A 21,679-nucleotide genomic window follows, 5' to 3' on the forward strand; every position below is an offset into this window, starting at 1 on the left:
GTGGGAGCAAACTCAACAAAATAACTATCATGGGATTGAAAATTAAAATCAAGATGACAAGTTTCATGGTTATAATTATTCTTTATAGCATACGTGTCATCACAATTATCATCATAGATAGGTGGCATGCTTTCATCATAATAAATTTGCTCATCAAAACTTGGGGGAGAGAAAATATCATCTTCATCAAACATAGCATCCCCAAGCTTGTGGCTTTGCATATCATTAGCATCATGGGTATTCAAAGAATTCATACTAACAACATTCCAATCATGCTCATCATCCAAAGATCTAGTGCCAAACATTTTAATACATTCTTCTTCTAACACTTTGGCACAATTATCGGAATCCTTATTTTCACGAAAGACATTAAAAAGATGATGCATATGAGGCAACCTTAATTCCATTTTTTGTAGTTTTATTTTATATACTAAACTAGTGATAAAACAAGAAACTAAAAGATTCGATTACAAGGTCTAAAGATATACCTTCAAGCACCTAACCTCCCCGGCAACGGCACCAGAAAAGAGCTTGATGTCTACTACACAACCTTCTTCTTGTAGACGTTGTTGGGCCTCCAAGTGAATAGGTTTGTAGGACAATAGCAAATTTCCCTCAAGTGAGTGACCTAAGGTTTATCAATCCGTGGGAGGCGTAGGATGAAGATGGTCTCTCTCAAACAACCCTGCAACCAAATAACAAAGAGTCTCTTGTGTCCCCAACACACCCAATACAATGGTAAATTGTATTGGTGCACTAGTTCGGTGAAGAGATGGTGATACAAGTGCAATATGGATGGTAGATATAGGTTTTTGTAATCTGAAAATATAAAAACAGCAAGGTAACTAATGATAAAAGTGAGCAAAAATGGTATTGCAATGTGTTGAAACAAGGCCTAGGGTTCATACATTCACTAGTGCTAGTTCTCTCAACAATAATAACATAATTGGATCATATAACAATCCCTCAACATGCAACAAAGAGTCACTCCAAAGTCACTAATAGCGGAGAACAAACGAAGAGATTATTGTATGGTACAAAACCACCTCAAAGTTATTCTTTATGATCGATCTATTCAAGAGTCCGTAGTAAAATAGCACAAAGCTATTCTTTCCGTTCGATCTATCCTAGAGTTCGTACTAGAATAACACCTTTAGACACAAATCAACCAAAACCCTAATGTCACCTAGATACTCCAATGTCACCTCAAGTATCCGTGGGTATGGTTATACGATATGCATCACACAATCTCAGATTCATCTATTCAACCAACACAAAGAACTTCAAAGAGTACCCCAAAGTTTCTACCAGAGAGTCAAGACGAAAACGTGTGCCAACCCCTATGCATAAGTTCATGAGGTCACGAAACTCACAAGTTGATCACCAAAACATACATCAAGTGGATCACGTGAATATCCCATTTTCACCACAGATAAGCACATGCAAGACATACATCAAGTGTTCTCAAATCCTTAAAGACTCAAACCGATAAGATAACTTCAAAGGGAAAACTCAATCCATTACAATAGAGTAGAGGGGGGAGAAACATCATAAGATCCAACTATAATTGCAAAGCTCGCGATACATCAAGATCGTGCCAAATCAAGAACACGAGAGAGAGAGAGAGAGAGAGAGAGAGAGATTAAACGCATAGCTACTGGTACATACCCTCAACCCGAGGGTGAACTACTCCCTCCTCGTCATGGACAACGCCGGGATGATGAAGATGGCCACTGGTGATGGATCCCCCCTCCGGCTGGGTGCCAGAGGGGGGTCCTGATTGGTTTTTGGTGGCTACAGAGGCTTGCGGCGGCGGAACTCCTGATCTAGGTTTCTTTTTGGAAGTTTGGGTATATGTAAGAGGTGTTGGAGTCGGGAACAAGTCAGGGGGGGTCCCCAAGGCGACCACAAGGTAGGGGGCGCGCCCAGGAGGGTAGGGCACGCCCCCCACCCTCGTGGGTGCCTCGGGACTCTTCTGGCCCATCTCCGATACTTTGTGGGCTTCTTCTGGTGCAAAAATAATCTCCATGAAATTTCAGGTCAATTGGACTCCGTTTGATTTTCCTTTTCTACGATACTCAAAAACAAGGAAAAACAGAAACTGGCACTGGGCTCTAGGTTAATAGGTTAGTCCCAAAAATCATATAAAATAGCATATAAATACATATAAAACATCCAAGGTTGATAATATAATAGCATGGAACAATCAAAAATTATAGATACCTTGGAGACGTATCAGCACACAAGGTGCTCCTCCGGTATTCATGAGTTGCATAATCTCATAGTCATAGGAACATGTATAAGTCATGAAGAAAGCAATTGCAATAAACTAAACGATCATAGTGCTAAGCTAACAGATGGGTCTTGTCCATCACATCATTCTCTAATGATGTGATCCCGTTCATCAAATGACAACACATGTCCATGGCTAGGAAACTTAACCATCTTTGATTAACGAGCTAGTCAAGTAGAGGCATACTAGGGACACTATGTTTGTCTATGTATTCACACATGTACTAAGTTTCTGGTTAATACAATTCTAGCCTGAATAATAAACATTTATCATTATATAAAGAAATATAAATAACAACTTTATTATTGCCTCTAGGGCATATTTCCTTCAGTCTCCCACTTGCACTAGTCAATAATCTAGATTACACAGTAATGATTCTAACACCCATGGAGTCTTGGTGATGATCATGTTTTGCTCGTGAGAGAGGCTTAGTCAACGGGTCTACAACATTCAGATCCATATGTATCTTGCAAATCTCTATGTCTCCCTCCTTGACTTGATCGCAGATGGAATTGAAGCGTCTCTTGATATGCTTGGTTCTCTTGTGAAATCTGGATTCCTTTGCCAAGGCAATTGCACCAGTATTGTCACAAAAGATTTTCATTGGACCCGATGCACTAGGTATTACACCTAGGTCGGATATGAACTCCTTCATCCAGACTCCTTCATTTGCTGCTTCTGAAGCAGCTATGTATTCCGCTTCACATGTAGATCCTCCCACGATGCTCTACTTAGAACTGCACCAACTGATAGCTCCACCATTCAATAAAAATACGTACCCGGTTTGTGACTTAGAGTCATCCAGATCAGTGTCAACGCTTGCATCGACGTGATCGTTTATGACGAGCTCTTTGTCACCTCCATAAACGAGAAACATATCCTTAGTCCTTTTCAGGTATTTCAGGATGTTCTTGACCGTTGTCCAGTGATCCACTCCTGGATTACTTTGGTACCTCCCTGCCAAACTAATAGCAAGGCACACATCAGGTCTGGTACACAGCATTGCATACATGATAGAACCTATGGCTAAGTGTGACTCAAAACTTTCTATCTTCTGTAGTGGTCGGGCATTGAGTGTGACTCAACTTCACACCTTGTAACACAGGCAAGAACCCTTTCTTTGCTTCATCCATTTTGAACTTCTTCAAAACTTTATCAAGGTATGTGCTTTGTGAAAGTCCAATTAAGCGTCTTGATATATCTCTATAGATCTTGATGCCCAATATATAAGCAGCTTCACCGAGGCCTTTCATTGAAAAATTCTTATTCAAATATCCTTTTATGTTATTCAGAAATTCGGTATCATTTCCGATCAGCAATATGTCATCCACATATAATATTAGAAATGCTACAGAGCTCCCACTCACTTTCTTGTAAATACAAGCTTCTCCAAAAGTCTGTATAAAACCATATGCTTTGATCACACTATCAAAGCGTATATTCCAACTCCCAGATGCTTGCACCAGTCCATAAATGGATCGCTAGAGCTTGCACACTTTGTTAGCACCTTTTGGATCGACAAAACCTTCTGGTTGCATCATATACAACTCTTCTTTAAGATATCCATTAAGGAATGCAGTTTTGACATCCATTTGCCAAATTTCGTAATCATAAAATGCGGCAATTGCTAACATGATTCGGACGGACTTAAGCATCACTACGGGTGAGAAGGTCTCATCGTAGGCAACTCCTTGAACTTGTCGAAAACCTTTCGCAACAAGTCGAGCTTTGTAGACAGTAACATTAGCGTCAGCGTCAGTTTTCTTCTTGAAGATCCATTTATTCTCTATGGCTTACCGATCATCGGGCAAGTCAACCAAAGTCCACACTAGGTTCTCATACATGGATCCCATCTTAGATTTCATGGCCTCAAGCCATTTTGCGGAATCTGGGCTCATTACCGCTTCCTCATAGTTCGTAGGTTCATCATGGTCAAGTAACATGACATCCAGAACAGGATTACCGTACCACTCTGGTGTGGATCTTACTCTGGTTGACCTACGAGGTTCGGTAGTAACTTGATCATAAGTTTCATGATCATTATCATTAGCTTCCTCACTAATTGGTGTAGAAATCATTGGAACTGATTTCTGTGATGAACTACTTTCCAATAAGGGAGAAGGTATAGTTACCTCATTAAGTTCTACTTTCCTCCCACTCACTTCTTCCGAGAGAAACTCCTTCTCTAGAAAGGATCCATTCTTAGTAACGAATATCTTGCCTTCAGATCTGTGATACAAGGTGTACTTTTGGGGTATTCTATGAAGACACATTTCTCCGATTTGGGTTCGAGCTTATCAGGTTGAAGTTTCTTCACATAAGCATCGCAGCCCCAAACTTTAAGAAACGACAACTTGGGTTTCTTGCCAAACCACAGTAACAACTTGAGTTTCTTGTTACGGTGATTTTCACTTCATTCTGAAATTCTTTGAACTTTTCAAATGTTTCAGACTTATGTTTCATCAAGTAGATATACCCATATCTGCTCAAATCATCTGTGAAGGTCAGAAAATAACGATACCCGCCGCGAGCATCAACGCTCATCAGACCGCATACATCAGTATGTATTATTTCCAATAAGTCTATTGCTTGCTCCATTGTCCGGTGAATGGAGTCTTAGTCATCTTTCCCATGAGGCATGGTTCGCAAGCATCAAGTGATTCATAATCATGTGATTCCAAAAGCCCATCAGCATGGAGTTTCTTCATGCGCTTTACACCAATATGACCTAAACGGCAGTGCCACAAATAAGTTGCACTATCATTATTAAACTTATATCTTTTGGCTTTAATACTGTGAATATGTGTATCACTACTATTGAGATTCAATAAAAATAGACCACTCATCAAGGGTGCATGACCATAAAAGATATTACTCATATAAATAGAACAACCATTATTCTCTGATTTAAATGAATAACCGTCTCGCATCAAACAAGATCTAGATATAATATTCATGCTTAACGCTAGCACCAAATAACAATTATTCAGGTCTAAAACTAATCCCGAAGGTAGATGTAGAGGTAGCGTGCCGACCGCGATCACATCGACTTTGGAACCATTTCCCACGCGCATCGTCACCTCGTCCTTATCCAATCTTCGCTTAATCCGCAGCCCCTGTTTCCAGTTGCAAATATGAGCAACAGAACCAGTATCAAATACCCAGGCGCTACTGCGAGCATTAGTAAGGTACACATCAATAACATGTATATCAAATATACCTTTTACTTTGCCATCCTTCTTATCCGCCAAATACTTGGGGCAGTTCCGCTTCCAGTGACCAGTCCCTTTGCAGTAGAAACACTCAGTCTCAGGCTTAGGTCCAGACTTGGGCTTCTTCACTTGAGTAGCAACTTTCTTTCCGTTCTTCTTGAAGTTCCCCTTCTTCCCTTTGCCCTTCTTGTTGAAACTAGTGGTCCTGTTGACCATCAACACTTGATGCTCCTTCTTGATTTCTACCTCCGCAGCCTTTAGCATTGCGAAGAGCTCGGGAATTGTCTTATCCATCCCTTGCATATTATAGTTCATCACGAAGCTTTTGTAGCTTGGTGACAGTGTTTGAAGAACTCTGTCAATGACACTATCATCAGGAAGATTAACTCCCAGTTGAGTCAAGTGGTTGTGGTACCCATACATTCTGAGTATATGTTCACTGACAGAACTATTCTCCTCCATCTTGCAGCTATAGAACTTATTGGAGATTTCATATCTCTCAATTCGGGCATTTGCTTGAAATATTAAATTCAACTCCTGGGACATCTCATATGCTCCATGACGTTCAAAATGTCGTTGAAGTCCCGATTCTAAGCTGTAAAGCATGGCACACTGAACTATCGAGTAGTCATCACTTTGCTTTGCCAGACGTTCATAACATCTGGTGTTGCTCCTGCAACGGGCTTTGCACCTAGCGGTGCTTCCAGGACGTAATTCTTTTGTGTAGCAATGAGGATAGTCCTCAAGTTATGGACCTAGTCCGTGTAGTTGCTACCATCATCTTTCAACTTAGATTTCTCTAGGAACGCATTAAAATTCAAAGGAATAGTAGCACGGGCCATTTATCTACAACAACATAGACATGCAAAATACTATTAGGTACTAAGTTCATGATAAATTAAAGTTCAATTAATCATATTACTTAAGAACTCCCACTTAGATAGACATCCCTCTAGTCATCTAAATGATCACGTGATCCATATCAACTAAACCATGTCCGATCATCACGTGAGATGGAAAAGTTTTCAATGGTGAACATCACTATGTTGATCATATCTACTATATGATTCACGCTCGACCTTTCGGTCTCAGTGTTCCGAGGCCATATCGGCATATGCTAGGCTCGTCAAGTTTAACCTGAGTATTCTGCTTGTGCAAAACTGGCTTGCACCCGTTGTATGTGAACGTAGAGCTTATCACACCCAATCATCGCGTGGTGTCTCGGCACGATGAACTATAGCAACGGTGCATACTCAGGGAGAACACTTATACCTTGAAATTTAGTGAGAGATCATCTTATAATGCTATCGCCGTACTAAGCAAAATAAGATGCATAAAGGATAAACATCACATGCAATCAAAATAAGTGATATGATATGGCCATCATCATCTTGTGCCTTTGATCTCCATCTCCAAAGCACCATCATGATCACCATCGTCACTGGCTTGACACCTTGATCTCCATTGTAGCGTCGTTGTCGTCTCGCCAACTATTGCTTCTACGACTATCGCTACCGTTTAGTGATAAAGTAAAGCAATTACATGGCAATTGCATTTCATACAATAAAGCGACAACCATATGGCTCCTGACAGTTGCCGATAACTATTACAAAACATGATCATCTCATACGACAATTTATATCATCACGTCTTGACCATATCACATCACAACAAGCCATGCAAAAACAAGTTAGACGTCCTCTACTTTGTTGATGCAAGTTTTACGTGCCTGCTATGGGTTTCTAGTAAGAACCGTTCTTACCTACGCATCAAAACCATAACGATTTTTCGTCAAGTGTGTTGTTTTAACCTTCAACAAGGACCGGGCATAGTCAAACTCGATTCAACTAAAGCTGGAGAAACAGACACCCACTAGCCACATGTGTGTGAAGCACGGCGGTAGAACCAGTCTCATGAACGCGGTCATGTAATGTCGGTCTGGACCGCTTCATCCAACAATACCGCTGAATCAAAGTATGACATGCTGGTAAGCAGTATGACTATTATCGCCCACAACTCTTTGTGTTCTACTTGTGCATATAACATCTACGCATAGACCTGGCTCTGATGCCACTGTTGGGGAACGCAGTATTTCAAAATTTTTTACCTACGATCATGCAAGATCTATCTAGGAGATGCATAGCAATGAGAGGGGAGAGTGTGTCTACATACCCTCGTAGACCGAAAGCGGAAGCGTTTAGTAACGTGATTGATGTAGTCGAACGTCTTCGTGATCCAACCGATCCAAGTATCGAACACACGGCACCTCCGCGATCAGCACAAGTTTAGCTCAGTGACGTCCCTTGTACTCTTGATCCAGCTGAGGCCGAGGGTGAGTTCCGTCAGCATGATGGTTTGGTGACGGTGATGATGAAGTTACCGATGCAGGGCTTCGCCTAAGCACTACAATGATATGACCGAGGTGTGTATCTGTGGAGGGGGGACCGCACACGGCTAAAAGATCAACTTGTGTGTCTATGGGGTGCCCCCTCCCATGTATATAAAGGGGGTGGGAGGAGGAGGCCGGCCAAGGGTGGCACGCCCAAGGGGGAGGGTCCTACTCCAAGTAGGATCCCCCCCTTTCCTACTTCCACAAGAAGGAGGGAAGGAGTAGGAGAAGAGAAGGAAAGGGAGGGCGGCCCCCTAGCCCTAGTCCAATTCGGTTTGGGCTGGGGGGGCTCCACTCCTTGGCCTACCTCCTCTCTTCCACCATTAGGCCCATGAGGCCCAATAACTTCCCAGGGGAGGGGGGTTCCGGTAACCCCCGGTACTCTAAAACTCATCTGAAACGACCTGAACCATTCCGGTGTCCGATGTAACCTTCCAATATATGAATCTTTATGTCTCGGCCATTTCGAGACTCCTCGTCATGTTCATGATCTAATCTGGGACTCTGAACAACCTTCGGTCATCAAATCACATAACTCATAATATAAATCATCATCGAACGTTAAGTGTGCGGACCCTACGGGTTCGAGAACTATGTAGACATGACCGAGACACATCTCTGGTCAATAACTAATAGCGTAACCTGGATGCTCATATTGGCTCCTACATATTCTACGAAGATCTTTATCGGTCAAACCGCATAACAACATACGTTGTTCCCTTTGTCATCAGTATGTTACTTGCCCGAGATTCGATCGTCGGTATCATCATACCTAGTTCGATCTCGTCACCGGCAAGTCTCTTTACTCGTTCTGTAATGCATCATCCCATAACTAACTCATTAGTCACATTGTTTGCAAGGCTCATAGTGATGTGCATTACCGAGAGGGCCCAGAGATACCTCTCTGATACACGGAGTGACAAATCCTAATCTCGATCTATGCCAACTCAACAAACACCATCGGAGACACCTGTAGAGCATCTTTATAATCACCCGGTTACATTGTGACGTTTAATAGCACACAAGGTGTTCCTCCGGTATTCGGGAGTTGCATAATCTCATAGTCACAGGAACATGTATAAGTCATGAAGAAAGCAATAGCAATAAACTAAACGATCATAGTGCTAAGCTAACAGATGGGTCTTGTCCGTAACATCATTCTCTAATGATGTGATCCCGTTCATCAAATGTCAACACATGTCCATGGCTAGGAAACTTAACCATCTTTTATTAACAAGCTAGTCAAGTAGAGGCATACTAGGGACACTTTGTTTGTCTATGTATTCAAACATGTACTAAGTTTCCGGTTAATACAATTCTAGCATGAATAATAAAAATTTATCATGATATACGGAAATATAAATAACAACTTTATTATTGCCTCTAGAGCATATTTCCTTCACATGTCAGACCTATCGGCGCCACAAACTCAGACCTTCGAATTAGAGGTGCCCACCGCCCATTGCGAGAGGCAGCGGGCTAGGGAGAGGGCGGCGACATCAGAGGCGGCGGCCGTACAGTCCTCCCGACACCGTCGCAGATTGTCGGCGGTGCCTGATGAGAGGAGCAACTCCTCACAGCTGTCTACCACCGCTCAGTTACGATAGCGGAGATAGACGCCTGCTGGCTCCATTGGAAGAACCCCAAGGCGCTCCGGCTCGGTTTGGAGCAGTCAGCATGCGAGGCGGCGGAGGGGGCGATGGCGGATGTGAGAGTTGCAAAGCTCGCGAGGTAGCAGAACCGCGTCGTCCAGAGGATTGCCAGCTACATCGACTCCACCTCCTCTTATGACTATGACGACCCTCACCTGCCGCTGACGCCTATGCGGACAGCTATAGCCGCGCTGGTAACCGATAGTGCAAAGGACCAGCGAGGAAATGGTGAAGAAGCTCAGCCCTTTTCCGTCTTTCTTACTAGTTTTAGTAATTTTACTTTAGAACTATGTCTGTCGGTAAACTGTGTTGATTGTTTGTTCTATGTTCGGATTATGTGGATTTCTATGTCTGAATTATTTTGATTTCTATGTTTGTTTGTTTGTTTAGTGTATGTTTGTTTTGTTGATGATCTACGATGTTTGTTTCATGTTGCATGTGTAGTATGAATTTCGGGTACTGGATATGTGGTACATGGTTGTGGATGCAACGATTTGAGAATTGATCAGTCACTATCCGCGGACGTTCCTGGGCGCATCCACACACTTATATGGTGCGGGATTTGGATGCCTAGCTGTCGATCCTCTTAGCCATCAGATGATCGGGGTTCTGTGCATGGTATTTAAGTGGGGTATAGACATCGTGTACGACCAATGCTAAAACACGTGGTATCTTTTGCATACACGCCCATGGACACGATGATTTGATGTTTGAACACTGGAATTTTTTTTAGAACAGAGACAATTGTCCGGCCTTAAGAATGAGTCTTCGAAATAAACAACAAATAAATATGCAAACAAAGCAAATGTTCGATACATGACCAGAAGGCCTACATAGTGAAGCTTTTTCGGGAAAATGGAATTTTATTTCATAATAATAGTGTTACAATCTCGAGACAATATTTCCTCACACCAATGAGTACCCGAATGCATTCACACTACAATGCAAGCTTTGATACGGCTATAATTGTCAATTGATGTGCTACCCTATTTTGATCTATGTAAATTTCTCGAGGAACAAACTTCCTAACTTTCACAATAGATGTAATCTCAACAACTAGATGACCATAGGGCGGCCGGGAAAGAGCCTCGCCCGAGAGGATAGACAGTAGAGTCGGTGAATCTGCTTGAATAATTACTGGTCTGTCTGTATGCTGAATGGCAAGTACCATACCATGCATAAGTGCATGAATATCTGCTTCCGGGGCTTAAGTACAATGAAAGATGTACCTATATGCCGCCAAGATCACCGATTCGTCCTCTCTGCGTAGCACCATACCAGTTGATGCCCAACCGTCCTAGCCCGAGAAAGAGACATCGACGGACGGCGCCACCCAACCTAGTGGTGGTGGTGACCAAGGCCAGGGAGCTAAGTAGCGAACCTAGGTTTGAACATTGGACTGCATAACTCTATAAACCGCAAAACTAGATATTCTATCCTTTATATGTTTTTTAAGGAGGGTAACCTCGGCCTTTGCATGTTTATGATGCACATAACCAATTTTTATTAGAAAGATCTTAGTTATTCAATACAGCTAACAAAAATTAGAAAGTAACCATACCCGGTCGAAATAAAAATACATGTCAACAGACATAACTCTAAGATAAAAAGGAAGACGGCAATTGGCAAGGAGCATAATTATATGCCTACACACATAATATATTACTAACTCGCCAACCAAATTGTTTGGACAAAACTTGTGTGACCATCTCCGACCAGCTACACCCAAAGGCCACATGTTCCTGAGGGTCCACACGCTAAAGTAATAACCATGTACGAATTCTCATATGAGCCTGAAATTGGTCTGCATTTTCTTTACGTATTGTACCGTTAAAATGATATCATTACGAGCATGCGAGGGAGCCCACAGTAAGGCATGGATTTCAACACGGATACGTCCTTTAAGATTGGGTTGAATGCCTATCAATCGGTTCCCCAAAAAGTTTAGTACTAGTTGGCGATGGTAAATTAAATGCTATATGAAGAGTTTGCCAAATCAAATATGCAAAAGGACACAGAAGGAAAAAGATTTTGAATTATTTCCTCTTGATCAAAGAAACAACATTTTTATATTCGTGTCGATTGCACTTGCCCTAAGTTATCATTGGCTAGAATGACCCCACACTACAGAAATCACATGCAAAACTTATTTTTTATCGGAACTTTGATCTTCCAAATATGTTTTGCGCGGAAAACTTTGTCATGTGTTAATTAGATCCGTGTAGATGGACTTGACCGTGAAGGCGCCATTAGTATTCAACCTCCATTGAGAACCATCTAGTGCATGTGTTAGGTTCATTGACACCAACCTCCGCACTAAATGTAGCCACAATGTCTATTTCCCCCTATCAAAACCCTATAAGATGAATATTAAGGTTACTCACCCCAAAAACATGCAACAGATGCATTCTTCCTCTGCAGAGAGTCCTTATCCTCTAATTGCGTAAGTGTTACAGAAATGAGAAAGTATCATATAAAGACCATTAGGAAATGGAGCCAAGATGGATCATGAGATCATCATCTCACTATTGAGACATGACAACGCATCACATAAGAATCATGGGCTAATCCGTTCCATCCAACAGGAACATAGATAACTCTTAGGTCAAAATCAATAGCCGCTAGCACATTTTGTGTGGGAATAGACATTCTATACCTGAACATATCATGCATGTGCATAGGTACACATACCGTTTTATGAGTACCATCTAAGACTTGTATGCATCCGTGTGAAAAAGAGAGAACTAGTTTTTAACAGCTGAATGAAACCTATAAATATTGCAAAGCCCACTTCGGTACACTCCCCCTCACAAAACATATAAACAACCTGTTTGGCAAACTAACGGGAAGGGGAATGGGAGTTTAACTCTAATTCCCTTTCCCCATCTCAATTACCAGCCCTCCCCTAGATAATAGATATGTGGGATTTCTACACGTGAATTCCCCTTCCACTTCCCTGGTGAATCCCCATTTCACCTAAATAAACAAAGGAATAAAACTCTCTATGCCTCAAACTCCCATTCCCTCTCTCCAATTCCACCGAACCAAACTGGCTAAAAGAGTAATATGGACTTTTGACAATCATACTTACTTTCGTATATACGATGGATCACCTGTGAAATACGTCAACCCGGCCCCTCATCATGAGCCGGCCCACTTCCACCTTTTTTTCTCTTATGTAAATGTTCAAAAATATAGAACAGTCAAGCATCGAACTCGAGACTTCCTGCCATCGTATAAACCACGGTACCACCAGATCACCTTAGACTAGCCACAGTGAGAGTAACTTCAGCGGTAACTTCGAGTCCAACTCAGCAAATTTGTCTATGTGGCAATGAGTTAATGAAGAGAGAGGTAGTTCTAGTAACTTAGCTAGTTACTGTAACATCACATCTCCCAATGCAATATGAGTCTATAACCTAATAAATGAAGCTTTGCATGACACCACACCTAAGTTACTACAAGGTAGTAACATAGTGTAGGAATATGTGTATGTTACTAGTGTATGTTACTCTCCATTGTGGCTAGTCTTAGGACTATTGACAATTTCAGGTATGACTACACTATTAGTAGGCACTGAATTTTTCCTCCCTAAATCAGTGCACCTAGTAATGACGACCCACATATATAGCATCTCCTCCAGCTAATCTCTCCATCGATAATTAATTTTGTGCTTCTAGTAACAAAACTAACTGATTCCTAGAAATTACGCTAATTATTTGGTAGGTTGTGATTGCTTCCAACAAACAAACACAAAAAATAATGTTTCCCGCTAATTACATATTTGCTTCCGATTTTTTTTCACGGGACAGATTTGCTTCCGATAAATAAACAAATAAAAAAATGATTCTAGATGTTTTTTATTTGCAATGCAAATGTGCCATGAAAAAGTTAATTTTTTTATGGAAGCACATGAGACGGAAACATATTATATTCAAAAAATTCTGCTTCCAAAATTAAGGCACTTCAAAAATTCATTCCAGATGTACTATATATTATCAACTAAAAAACAGGTGTATATATTCTCGATTGAAACTAGGACGTCTATACTGAAACATTGGGTTGTAGACAACATCTAATTCCTTGAAGCAACAAACAATAATGGTGGATGTATACCTATTAGGCCCTGTTTGTTTGGGTGTTTGCTTATGCTTTTACAGCCTTTTCACTTTGACCAAAAAGTCATAAAAGCTCTGAAATAGGTTACACAATAAACAATAAAGACATAAACAACAAGACTTCATAATTTTCTTCCAACAAAATTTCTTATTCTGAACAAATACATCATAATTTCCTTCCAAAGAAATTTTTTTCTTTCAATATATATTGGAATTTGCTACCATACAACAAGACGTAAACAACGAAGCACAACATGGGGCTACCTTGGGCATGCCCATACGTTGGCAAAATTTGGTGTCATTCCATGCACGGCAAGGCCTACACCATGTTCAGCCGGGATCGTTCAAGTTTGTCGGTACGACAAGTCTCAAAGCATTTCTTTTTCCGGTCCATAAAATGGAATCAATTTTTTACACACACTGACATCACCATAGAAGGCATGCATGCCAAGTTTCATTGCTTTCTGACATTCTATGCATTTTCTATGGTTTCCCCGTGAAAAGCCAGGCATGAATACCTACTATGGTCATGTCCACTTGCATACGATGTCGAAATTCGTTCAAACCAGGCATGTATGCCTACTATGGTCATGTCCACTTGCTTGCAAAGTTGGGTTCATTTGAAGATGTCCAAAAATAGACCATGTACAACACAGCGTGTTCGGGTAGGGCCCGAAGGGACCGTTTGAAATCACATTGTTTTTCGACTTCGTGAAATGGCCCATAAATTTTATGTTGTACACAAATAGCAAACACTATACTTTTTAAAAAAAATTATCAAATTTTGAAACGCAAAAATTTCTTATATTTGTGATTTTGTTTTACGAAAACAGGAACATTTTTTCAAATTCCAGAACATTATTCAAAATTGTAAAACAATATTTGAAAACAACTATATTTTTTGGTATTCCAAAAATATTTCAATTTTTTAACAAGTTTCAAAAAGAATAATAAACTTCAGAAAAGAGAAAAATGAATTAATGATAAAACAAAAGAAAAACGAAAAAAAACTATGCTCAGACCTTGGTTCAACTAGGCGACGGCCTCGCTCACGCCAGGTTCCTGTTGGGCCAACCCAAGCGTTCACGAATTTAAAAAAGTTCATCAATTTTGAAAACAAATGTCCACGAATTTGAAAAAAAAAAGAATCGCAGGGTTTGACAAATGTTTGTAAAAAGTAAAAAGGGTTCATTGATTCAAAAAAATCACAGATTTGAAAACAAAGTTCGAGAATTTAAGAAAATATTCATGATTTTGTAAAGTTCATGGATTTAAGAAAAAGGTTGATGTTTTAGAAATAGTTTACAAATTTTAATAAAGAAAAGAATATGAAAAAGAGAGAAAAATAAAAATAGAAGGAAAATGAGAAAAACGAAAACCAAAAAAAATAAAACCACAACATGTTTCGAAAGATGTTCGGAAATTGTTCATGTTTAAAAAAATTTAAATTTTTAAAAATGTTTGCGAAAATTTCGTTTAGAAATTCAAAACTATTCGGCATTTAAATATTTTTCACATTTTTTGCAATAAAAGTTTCGGATTTGTTTCCCGAAAATATTTCATACGGAGTATGTATTAAGGCTAAAAAAGTGTTCTTTGTTTTTTTTTTGAAACAAGGCAAAATATTTGCCATTTCATTAAATAAGAGAGAGTTGTAACAAGGTCCGAGGACCACAGCCAAACAATAGCTGAACAAAGGCGAAGATAAAGCAACTACTCGCGATGTAAAATTACACCCAGCCCTCTGGCACCCGCCAACGTCCACATTGTCGCCTCATCCATGATTTTTTTTCCACGATAATCGTCGTTGGCGCGGAGACGTTTCAAAAGACCCTAGCGTTCCTCTCCTTCCAAAGTGCTCTTTGTGTTTTCTTATATATTTTGCGCTAGAAAGTACCACATATATTGGGGTGGTTAAGTGGCTAGCATCATTTGCCTTTAAGTTGGAGGTCTTGAGTTCAAATCTTCATGAGCTTTCTTTATCTCAGTATTTTTACGACATTTACACTGAACGTGGTAGGGCTTAATGGGCCGGCCCAGTCCCGAGCGATTGTGCAATTCTTATACAAGTACTTTCAAAATAGATGTGTTTAGAGGGGGTGTACCGAAGCAGAAGTGTTGCAAAAGGTTAGTGAATAATTTTGGATGTGCCTCTTTGGGGGGAAGGGGCGAGCTTAGATTGAATGAAATACAGTTACTTCCCTCTCTTGCCCCAAACATTTAGTATTTCACCCAGTGGTAGACTAGCCGATGATCTACTTTTTAAGGGGCAGAGTGAGCTTAGTCTGAAGGAAAAAGATCCCCAACTAGCTCCACCACCTAGTGAAATACTAGAGAATGGTTGTTTCGGTGGTGATGATTTTTACCTTGAGCAGTGTGGCAGGAAAAATAAGAGCTGCGAAATTTTCTTCAGCAAAAGCCGTTTCAGACTGTGGCAACCTCCATGTAGAACCAAATGCATGTAGAGGGACCTATGACATGCTTGACCTTAGGCATGGCAAGCTAAGGCGGGCAACCAAACGACCCTTAATCTAATGGCGGATCCTTAGAAAGTAATGTGGTTATTTTACTTTAAACGATACCCAATCTGTCTAGAAATATAAGTTTGACAATATACAATTAGCAAATGCATGGCCTTTAGTTTGGTTGGCATACTAATTTAGTCGCATTTTGTCCATCACGAGATAATCAAGTTTGATTGAATTATACCTTTTGTGGCCACACTTATGAAGATTTTTTTACTAGGTTCATATGTACTTGATTTTAAAAAGTGTGACAATATTATCTCAACTATGAGCATCATCTTTTTAGAAATACAGTACATACGTAAACACTCACATACACGTATGCACACCCACACCTATAAACATACACATGTACACCCTGTCCGTACGAGCACCTTGGAGAGCTGACAAATCTTGAGATTGACGAAGTTGGCACATGCACCTTGTAGTCGGCGGAAACGTCTCTTCTCACTAAATGCACATCATCAAAATTCATGAATAAAACAAATTCAGAAAAATACGACCAACCGTACCAAATCCATGATTTGAACACGGATGGGATGCTTCCACCATAAGAAATCTAACCAATTGTGCTCAGTTCGTACTATGACATCATTTTTAATCACCTAACCTTAGATAGTAAAAGATGGCAAAATTAGTATATGTGTGCTTTATGTGGTATGGAAATCGAGAACACCTTCCATGCCCTATGCAGATGCCCCCTGGCACGGCGACTTTGGACGGAGATGAGGCGGTACTGGAGCATGCCCAAGCTGGAGACAATAGCTAACACAGGGCCGGAGTGGCTCCTCCACTTGCTTAACCGGTGCACTGAGAAGGAGAGGCTACCGGTGGTGATGACACTCTGGCGGAGCTGGTATGTGCGCAACGAGGTGTACCATAATAAGCCAGCGCCGCCAGTGGAGGTATCCTGCAGATTCTTGACCGGCTACATCAATACTCTCATGCATATTCAACAACACCCCGGTGATGACATGATAAAAGGGAAGAAGATAGTAGCTTATGGCGACTATGGAGGGAATAGCAAGCAACATATATTGATGCATGCATGCACCCGACCTCCGGAGCGCTGGCTGAAACCCTCGCCTGGCTGGGTCAAGCTAAATGTAGATGGCTCTTGGAAGGAAGAAGACGGCACAGGCGGTGCTGGCATGATCCTCCGAGACCAAGGGGGTACTGTCATTTACTCGCCTTGTCGTTTCATTAGCAGATGTGCGAGCGCCCTGGAAGCGGAGATGGCGGCACTACTGGAGGGCATCTCTTTGGCCTTGGAGAGGAGTCAGGAGAAACTCATCGTGGAGACGGATTGCTCGACAGCGGCCAACATGATCAGCGAGATGGTGACCAACCGGTCACCGGTAGCGGCAATGGTTGGTGACATCCGACAGCTCCTTGCAATCCGAGAACATAAAATATCATTGATTAGGAGAGAGCAAAATAAAGCTAGCCATGCGCTAGCGCAGATGGGTCGTTCTAGGCCCAGAACTGCAGTTTGGCTTGGTAGTGTCCCTGAGGAGATTGATGTCCTGTGTAGACAGGAGTGTAGTGACTCGATCTAAGTAATGAAGGTTCTTTCATGCGCAAAAAAAAAAAACCAAACACGCCCCTAGAATGAATAGTATATTTCTCATTTCCCTCATAAAAATTATATTTCTCACTTCTAATATGACAAAAAAAAGGAAAACAGTACATAACGCAAGATAAATATATTAGTACTGTATATGATTCTTGCATGCCGTGCACGTAATGGTGGTCAAAGTTTGAAAATACAGTACTGACAGCACGCATAATAATGTGTCGTATTCATGGACAGATCAAGTCTCTTGAGTTGGCCACCAAACAACACGACCCCGTGTTTAGAGGGCATTTAGACCCTGCTAAGGTCTCGCTGACTTGACCACTGACGACCTGTCTGGTCGACGCATGGCCGTCACCACCAGGCCGGGCCCCACCAGATGAGGACGCGTTGACCAGTCAGCGTCCGGTCATCCGGAGGAAACCGTAGCCGTCCACACGTGCCCTGCGCGCCAAATCCGACGGTGGACCGTCGCCACTGTCTTTTAATGGAATTCCTCCCGACTGCCAGCTGCCGCGCCAGGAGAAGCACCGATGGAAAAGCTTCGCTTTGGAGCGCCCCACTAACAATAGCGAGGAAAAACAGGGTGGCAAAGGATTGGACTGATCCGTCGTTTTGGGTTGTTGTCTGGTGGGAAGAAGCGAGCGATTTCGCGCGGTTTTGGATGGCGCCGAGGTGAAAGCTTCGGCCGTGCGGAGAAATTTCATCAAATTTCGGTGGCGGTGGAGGAGGAAGCTGCGATCTTGGCAAGAATTTTCGGAGGCTGCGACTATATTGCCGAGGAAGTCCGGGCAAGGAAGGGGGGAGGAGGGCGGGGAGAGGCCCACGATGCTGCGGTGGCTGGCGCGGCCGGCGGAGCGGTGCCTGGGGCGCGGTGGCTGCGGTAGCGGCAGCGGGGCCGGCGGGGGAGGGGACGGGTTGCTGTGGCACGCGGAGCTGAAGCCGCACGCGTCCGGGGAGTACTCCTTCGCCGTGGCGCAGGCCAACGAGAGGCTGGAAGACCAGGGCCAGGTGGCGACCTCGCCGGCGTCCACCTTCGTCGGGGTGTACGACGGCCACGGCGGGCCCGAGGCCTCGCGCTTCCTCGCCTCCCGCCTCTTCCCGAACCTCCACAGTGAGTGCGCCGCTGTATAAACTCCATTTACGAACGCTTTTCTTTTTAGATTTAGCTTAGACTTCCTGTATGTAATTTGCTGAAATGGACTACATAACTACAGCAGTAGATTCTTGATGTAGTATTAGTTTTACACATGTTTCTCAAAGTAAGCAGAGCAGTGAGTTTGAACCAGATGTCATGCTGGTTTCTTTCTATAATTCTACTGTCATTGTTCATTTCGCATGCTTCGGTAGCCACGTCCTCATGCAGATTTTATTCTCTTCTGTTCCATTTTTATTGCCCCAAATTAACGATGGATGATGTTATCTCTACTGATCAACCTGTTATGTCGTTTACACATTTTTTCTGAAGATGTTCTCTAATTAAACCGAGTTTACATATTTGGATAACTAAATGACAGTCTTGTGCTCTGAACCATTGTAGAGTTTGCATCAGAGCAAGGAGGCATGTCGACAGACGCAATCAAGAAGGCATTCCATGCTACAGAAGAGGAGTTCTTGCACCTAGTCAAGGGGACATGGCTCAAACAGCCAAAGATCGCCTCAGTCGGCTCATGCTGCCTTGCTGGAGCAATTGCCAATAATAAACTTTATGTCGCCAATTTAGGCGACTCCAGAGCTGTCCTTGGTCATAGAGGACCAAATGGCCGGGGAGTAGTGGCCGAGAGGCTGTCTAATGATCACAATGTTGCTGACGAGGCGGTAAGAAAGGAGGTCATTCAGCAGCATCTTGATGATTCGCACATAGTCGTCTACAGCAGGGGCGTTTGGCGGATTAAGGGCATCATTCAGGTACGAATCAGCAAATCATGTTAGTTTGGATCCTTTTCAGGTGCATCCGTGCATGGCATTCTATTTGCAATCATGTTTTACAAACATTATGTGACAGTTGGCTGCTATTAGAAAATCTAGTAGGCAAGGTGGTCTCCAAAATTTGTTAATAGTTAATTAACATGTCAGGAACAATCATAGCATGCCCGTAAGACAGATAAATGGCGTACTGCAAAACAGAATTACATCTCAGCATAGGTGACCTGGTCCTAGTCTCTTGTAATTCAAGAGTGTTTGCAGATAATGCAAGTGAAGTCTGATGTTATTCCGGAAAATCTAGAACGCCGAGTCCATGAGCGCATGCCTCATTCAGTTTAGATTTTGGTGGGATTTTACTACTCTTCATGAACCTCACTTGATGAAAACATTAAACTCCATCCTGAAATTGATAAGCAATCAAATGTTCTAGCAAAGTTACATACTGATATCCCATGTACTAGCTCTATGTCATGATGCCCTAAATTATTTACTCAGATAAAGGCAACAGTCTAATTCTAATCGGACGTTGCCTTGGTTTCATGTTCAGTATACGTCATACCTGGACACGTCTGTTCTCGATGTCATAACATAGATTCCAATGTTCTTTTGCAAAGCACTCCTCGATCTAATACCACCATAGGAATATATTCTTCTGTTCCAAAAAGTCAGCAACTTGAATTGCTTGCGCAGTGTGGCAAACCCATATGCTAAAGCCATTGTCCCCTTTTTGTATTTTTCTAAAGCCTACAGTTAGTCGATCTCATCTAGGCGAATACTACATGATCTAAGAAAAGATGCCACCGGTTGCCTGCATTAGTTATCATCACCATGCTTTGTAATGTTCCTTAAAACTATAAAGGCAGTTCAACAGGAGAAACCTGCTTTTACAATGGCAGTCATGAGCCACACTAGACATTATTATTTCTTTGATGCTTTCAGGTTTCCAGATCATTTGGGGATGCCTACCTGAAGAAGCCTGAATTTGCCAGAGACCCTATATTCCAGCAATATGTGTGTCCTGTACCGTTGAAGCGGGCCGTCATAACAGCCGTGCCATCGATCAAAGTACACCAGATAGGGCAGCAAGACCTCTTTGTAATTTTTGCATCGGACGGTCTGTGGGAGCAGTTGACCGACAGAGCGGCGGTCGAGATCGTCTTTAAGAACCCGAGAGCGGTAAGCCAAGCTCATTTAACCTCGTCACGGGGAACACCTATACGCTGTTCCATTTATGCAGAATATGATGTGTTGTTGTGTGGAATATGCATGTGCTCAGGGAATAGCGAGGCGACTGGTGAGAGCGGCGATCTCTGAAGCCGCGAGGAAAAAAGAGATGAGGTACGTCGACATGCAACACATCGAAAGAGGGATGAAGCGGCATTTCCATGACGATATCACAGTTGTGGTGCTCTACCTTGATAGTCACAAACACGATGCGCAAACGAAGTTCGGTAGCCTGGACAGTTTCAGGTTCACCAATGCACCGGCGGACATCTTCTCGCCATCAGGCCAAACCGTGGAACCGACGGTGCTGTGAGCTAGTGTTGTGTCTTCAGAAGGGATAATGGATGACAGTGAAAGGAAAAGGAACAAACCAGATGAAATTTGAAGTCACCTAGACCGAGCCAAGCACATCTTTTTGTACATATATTGTGAGTATATAATCAAACCCACTCTAGGTAAGCTGATGTCTCTAGACAAGAATTCCATTGCCTTTGGAGGCACTTTGTGTATCGGTTATGCAAGATTAGATACCCAAAAAAAGAGAAAAGGAAGGGGAAATCTAAAGATTGTTCTCAAGATTCTTTGCATGCATCGCAAGCTAGGAACTGTTTGATCATGAAGCTTTGTTCGCCACTGTGATTCGTGGGTCCAGGATTCCAGGCGAAAAAATAACAGAAGATTGCTTAGATTTGTGTGAGCACTACTAGTACTAATGTAGCATTGCCGTATGGGCAGCCTACTGTTTGTCAGCTGCCGCAAAAGAA

At 42.2% G+C, this 21,679-nt stretch overlaps 1 protein-coding gene across 1 annotated transcript; it reads left to right on the forward strand.

Annotated features, from left to right (window-relative positions):
- The first annotated feature begins 18,265 nt into the window (after window positions 1-18,265).
- LOC125508006 (putative protein phosphatase 2C 78) lies at window positions 18,266-21,493 on the forward strand. The gene is made up of 4 exons (XM_048672551.2): window positions 18,266-18,879; window positions 19,306-19,673; window positions 20,631-20,867; window positions 20,968-21,493. Exons 1-4 carry the CDS (start codon window positions 18,594-18,596, stop codon window positions 21,226-21,228), a joined length of 1,152 nt encoding a protein of 383 aa, XP_048528508.2. The 5' UTR covers window positions 18,266-18,593; the 3' UTR covers window positions 21,229-21,493.
- Window positions 21,494-21,679: the final 186 nt, after the last annotated feature.

Source organism: Triticum urartu, chromosome 5A (assembly GCF_056163025.1).
Source record: "Triticum urartu cultivar PI428250 chromosome 5A, HENAU_Tu73, whole genome shotgun sequence".
Classification (NCBI taxonomy): domain Eukaryota; kingdom Viridiplantae; phylum Streptophyta; class Magnoliopsida; order Poales; family Poaceae; genus Triticum; species Triticum urartu.

Excerpts from the sequence above, each read along its gene's own strand:
- LOC125508006 (XM_048672551.2), top strand. The coding sequence starts at position 18,594 with ATGCTGCGGTGGCTGGCGCGGCCGGCGGAGCGGTGCCTGGGGCGCGGT. Across the intron at positions 18,880-19,305 it reads CCTCTTCCCGAACCTCCACA|AGTTTGCATCAGAGCAAGGA; the intron begins GTGAGTGCGCCG and ends GAACCATTGTAG. Across the intron at positions 19,674-20,630 it reads GGATTAAGGGCATCATTCAG|GTTTCCAGATCATTTGGGGA; the intron begins GTACGAATCAGC and ends TGATGCTTTCAG.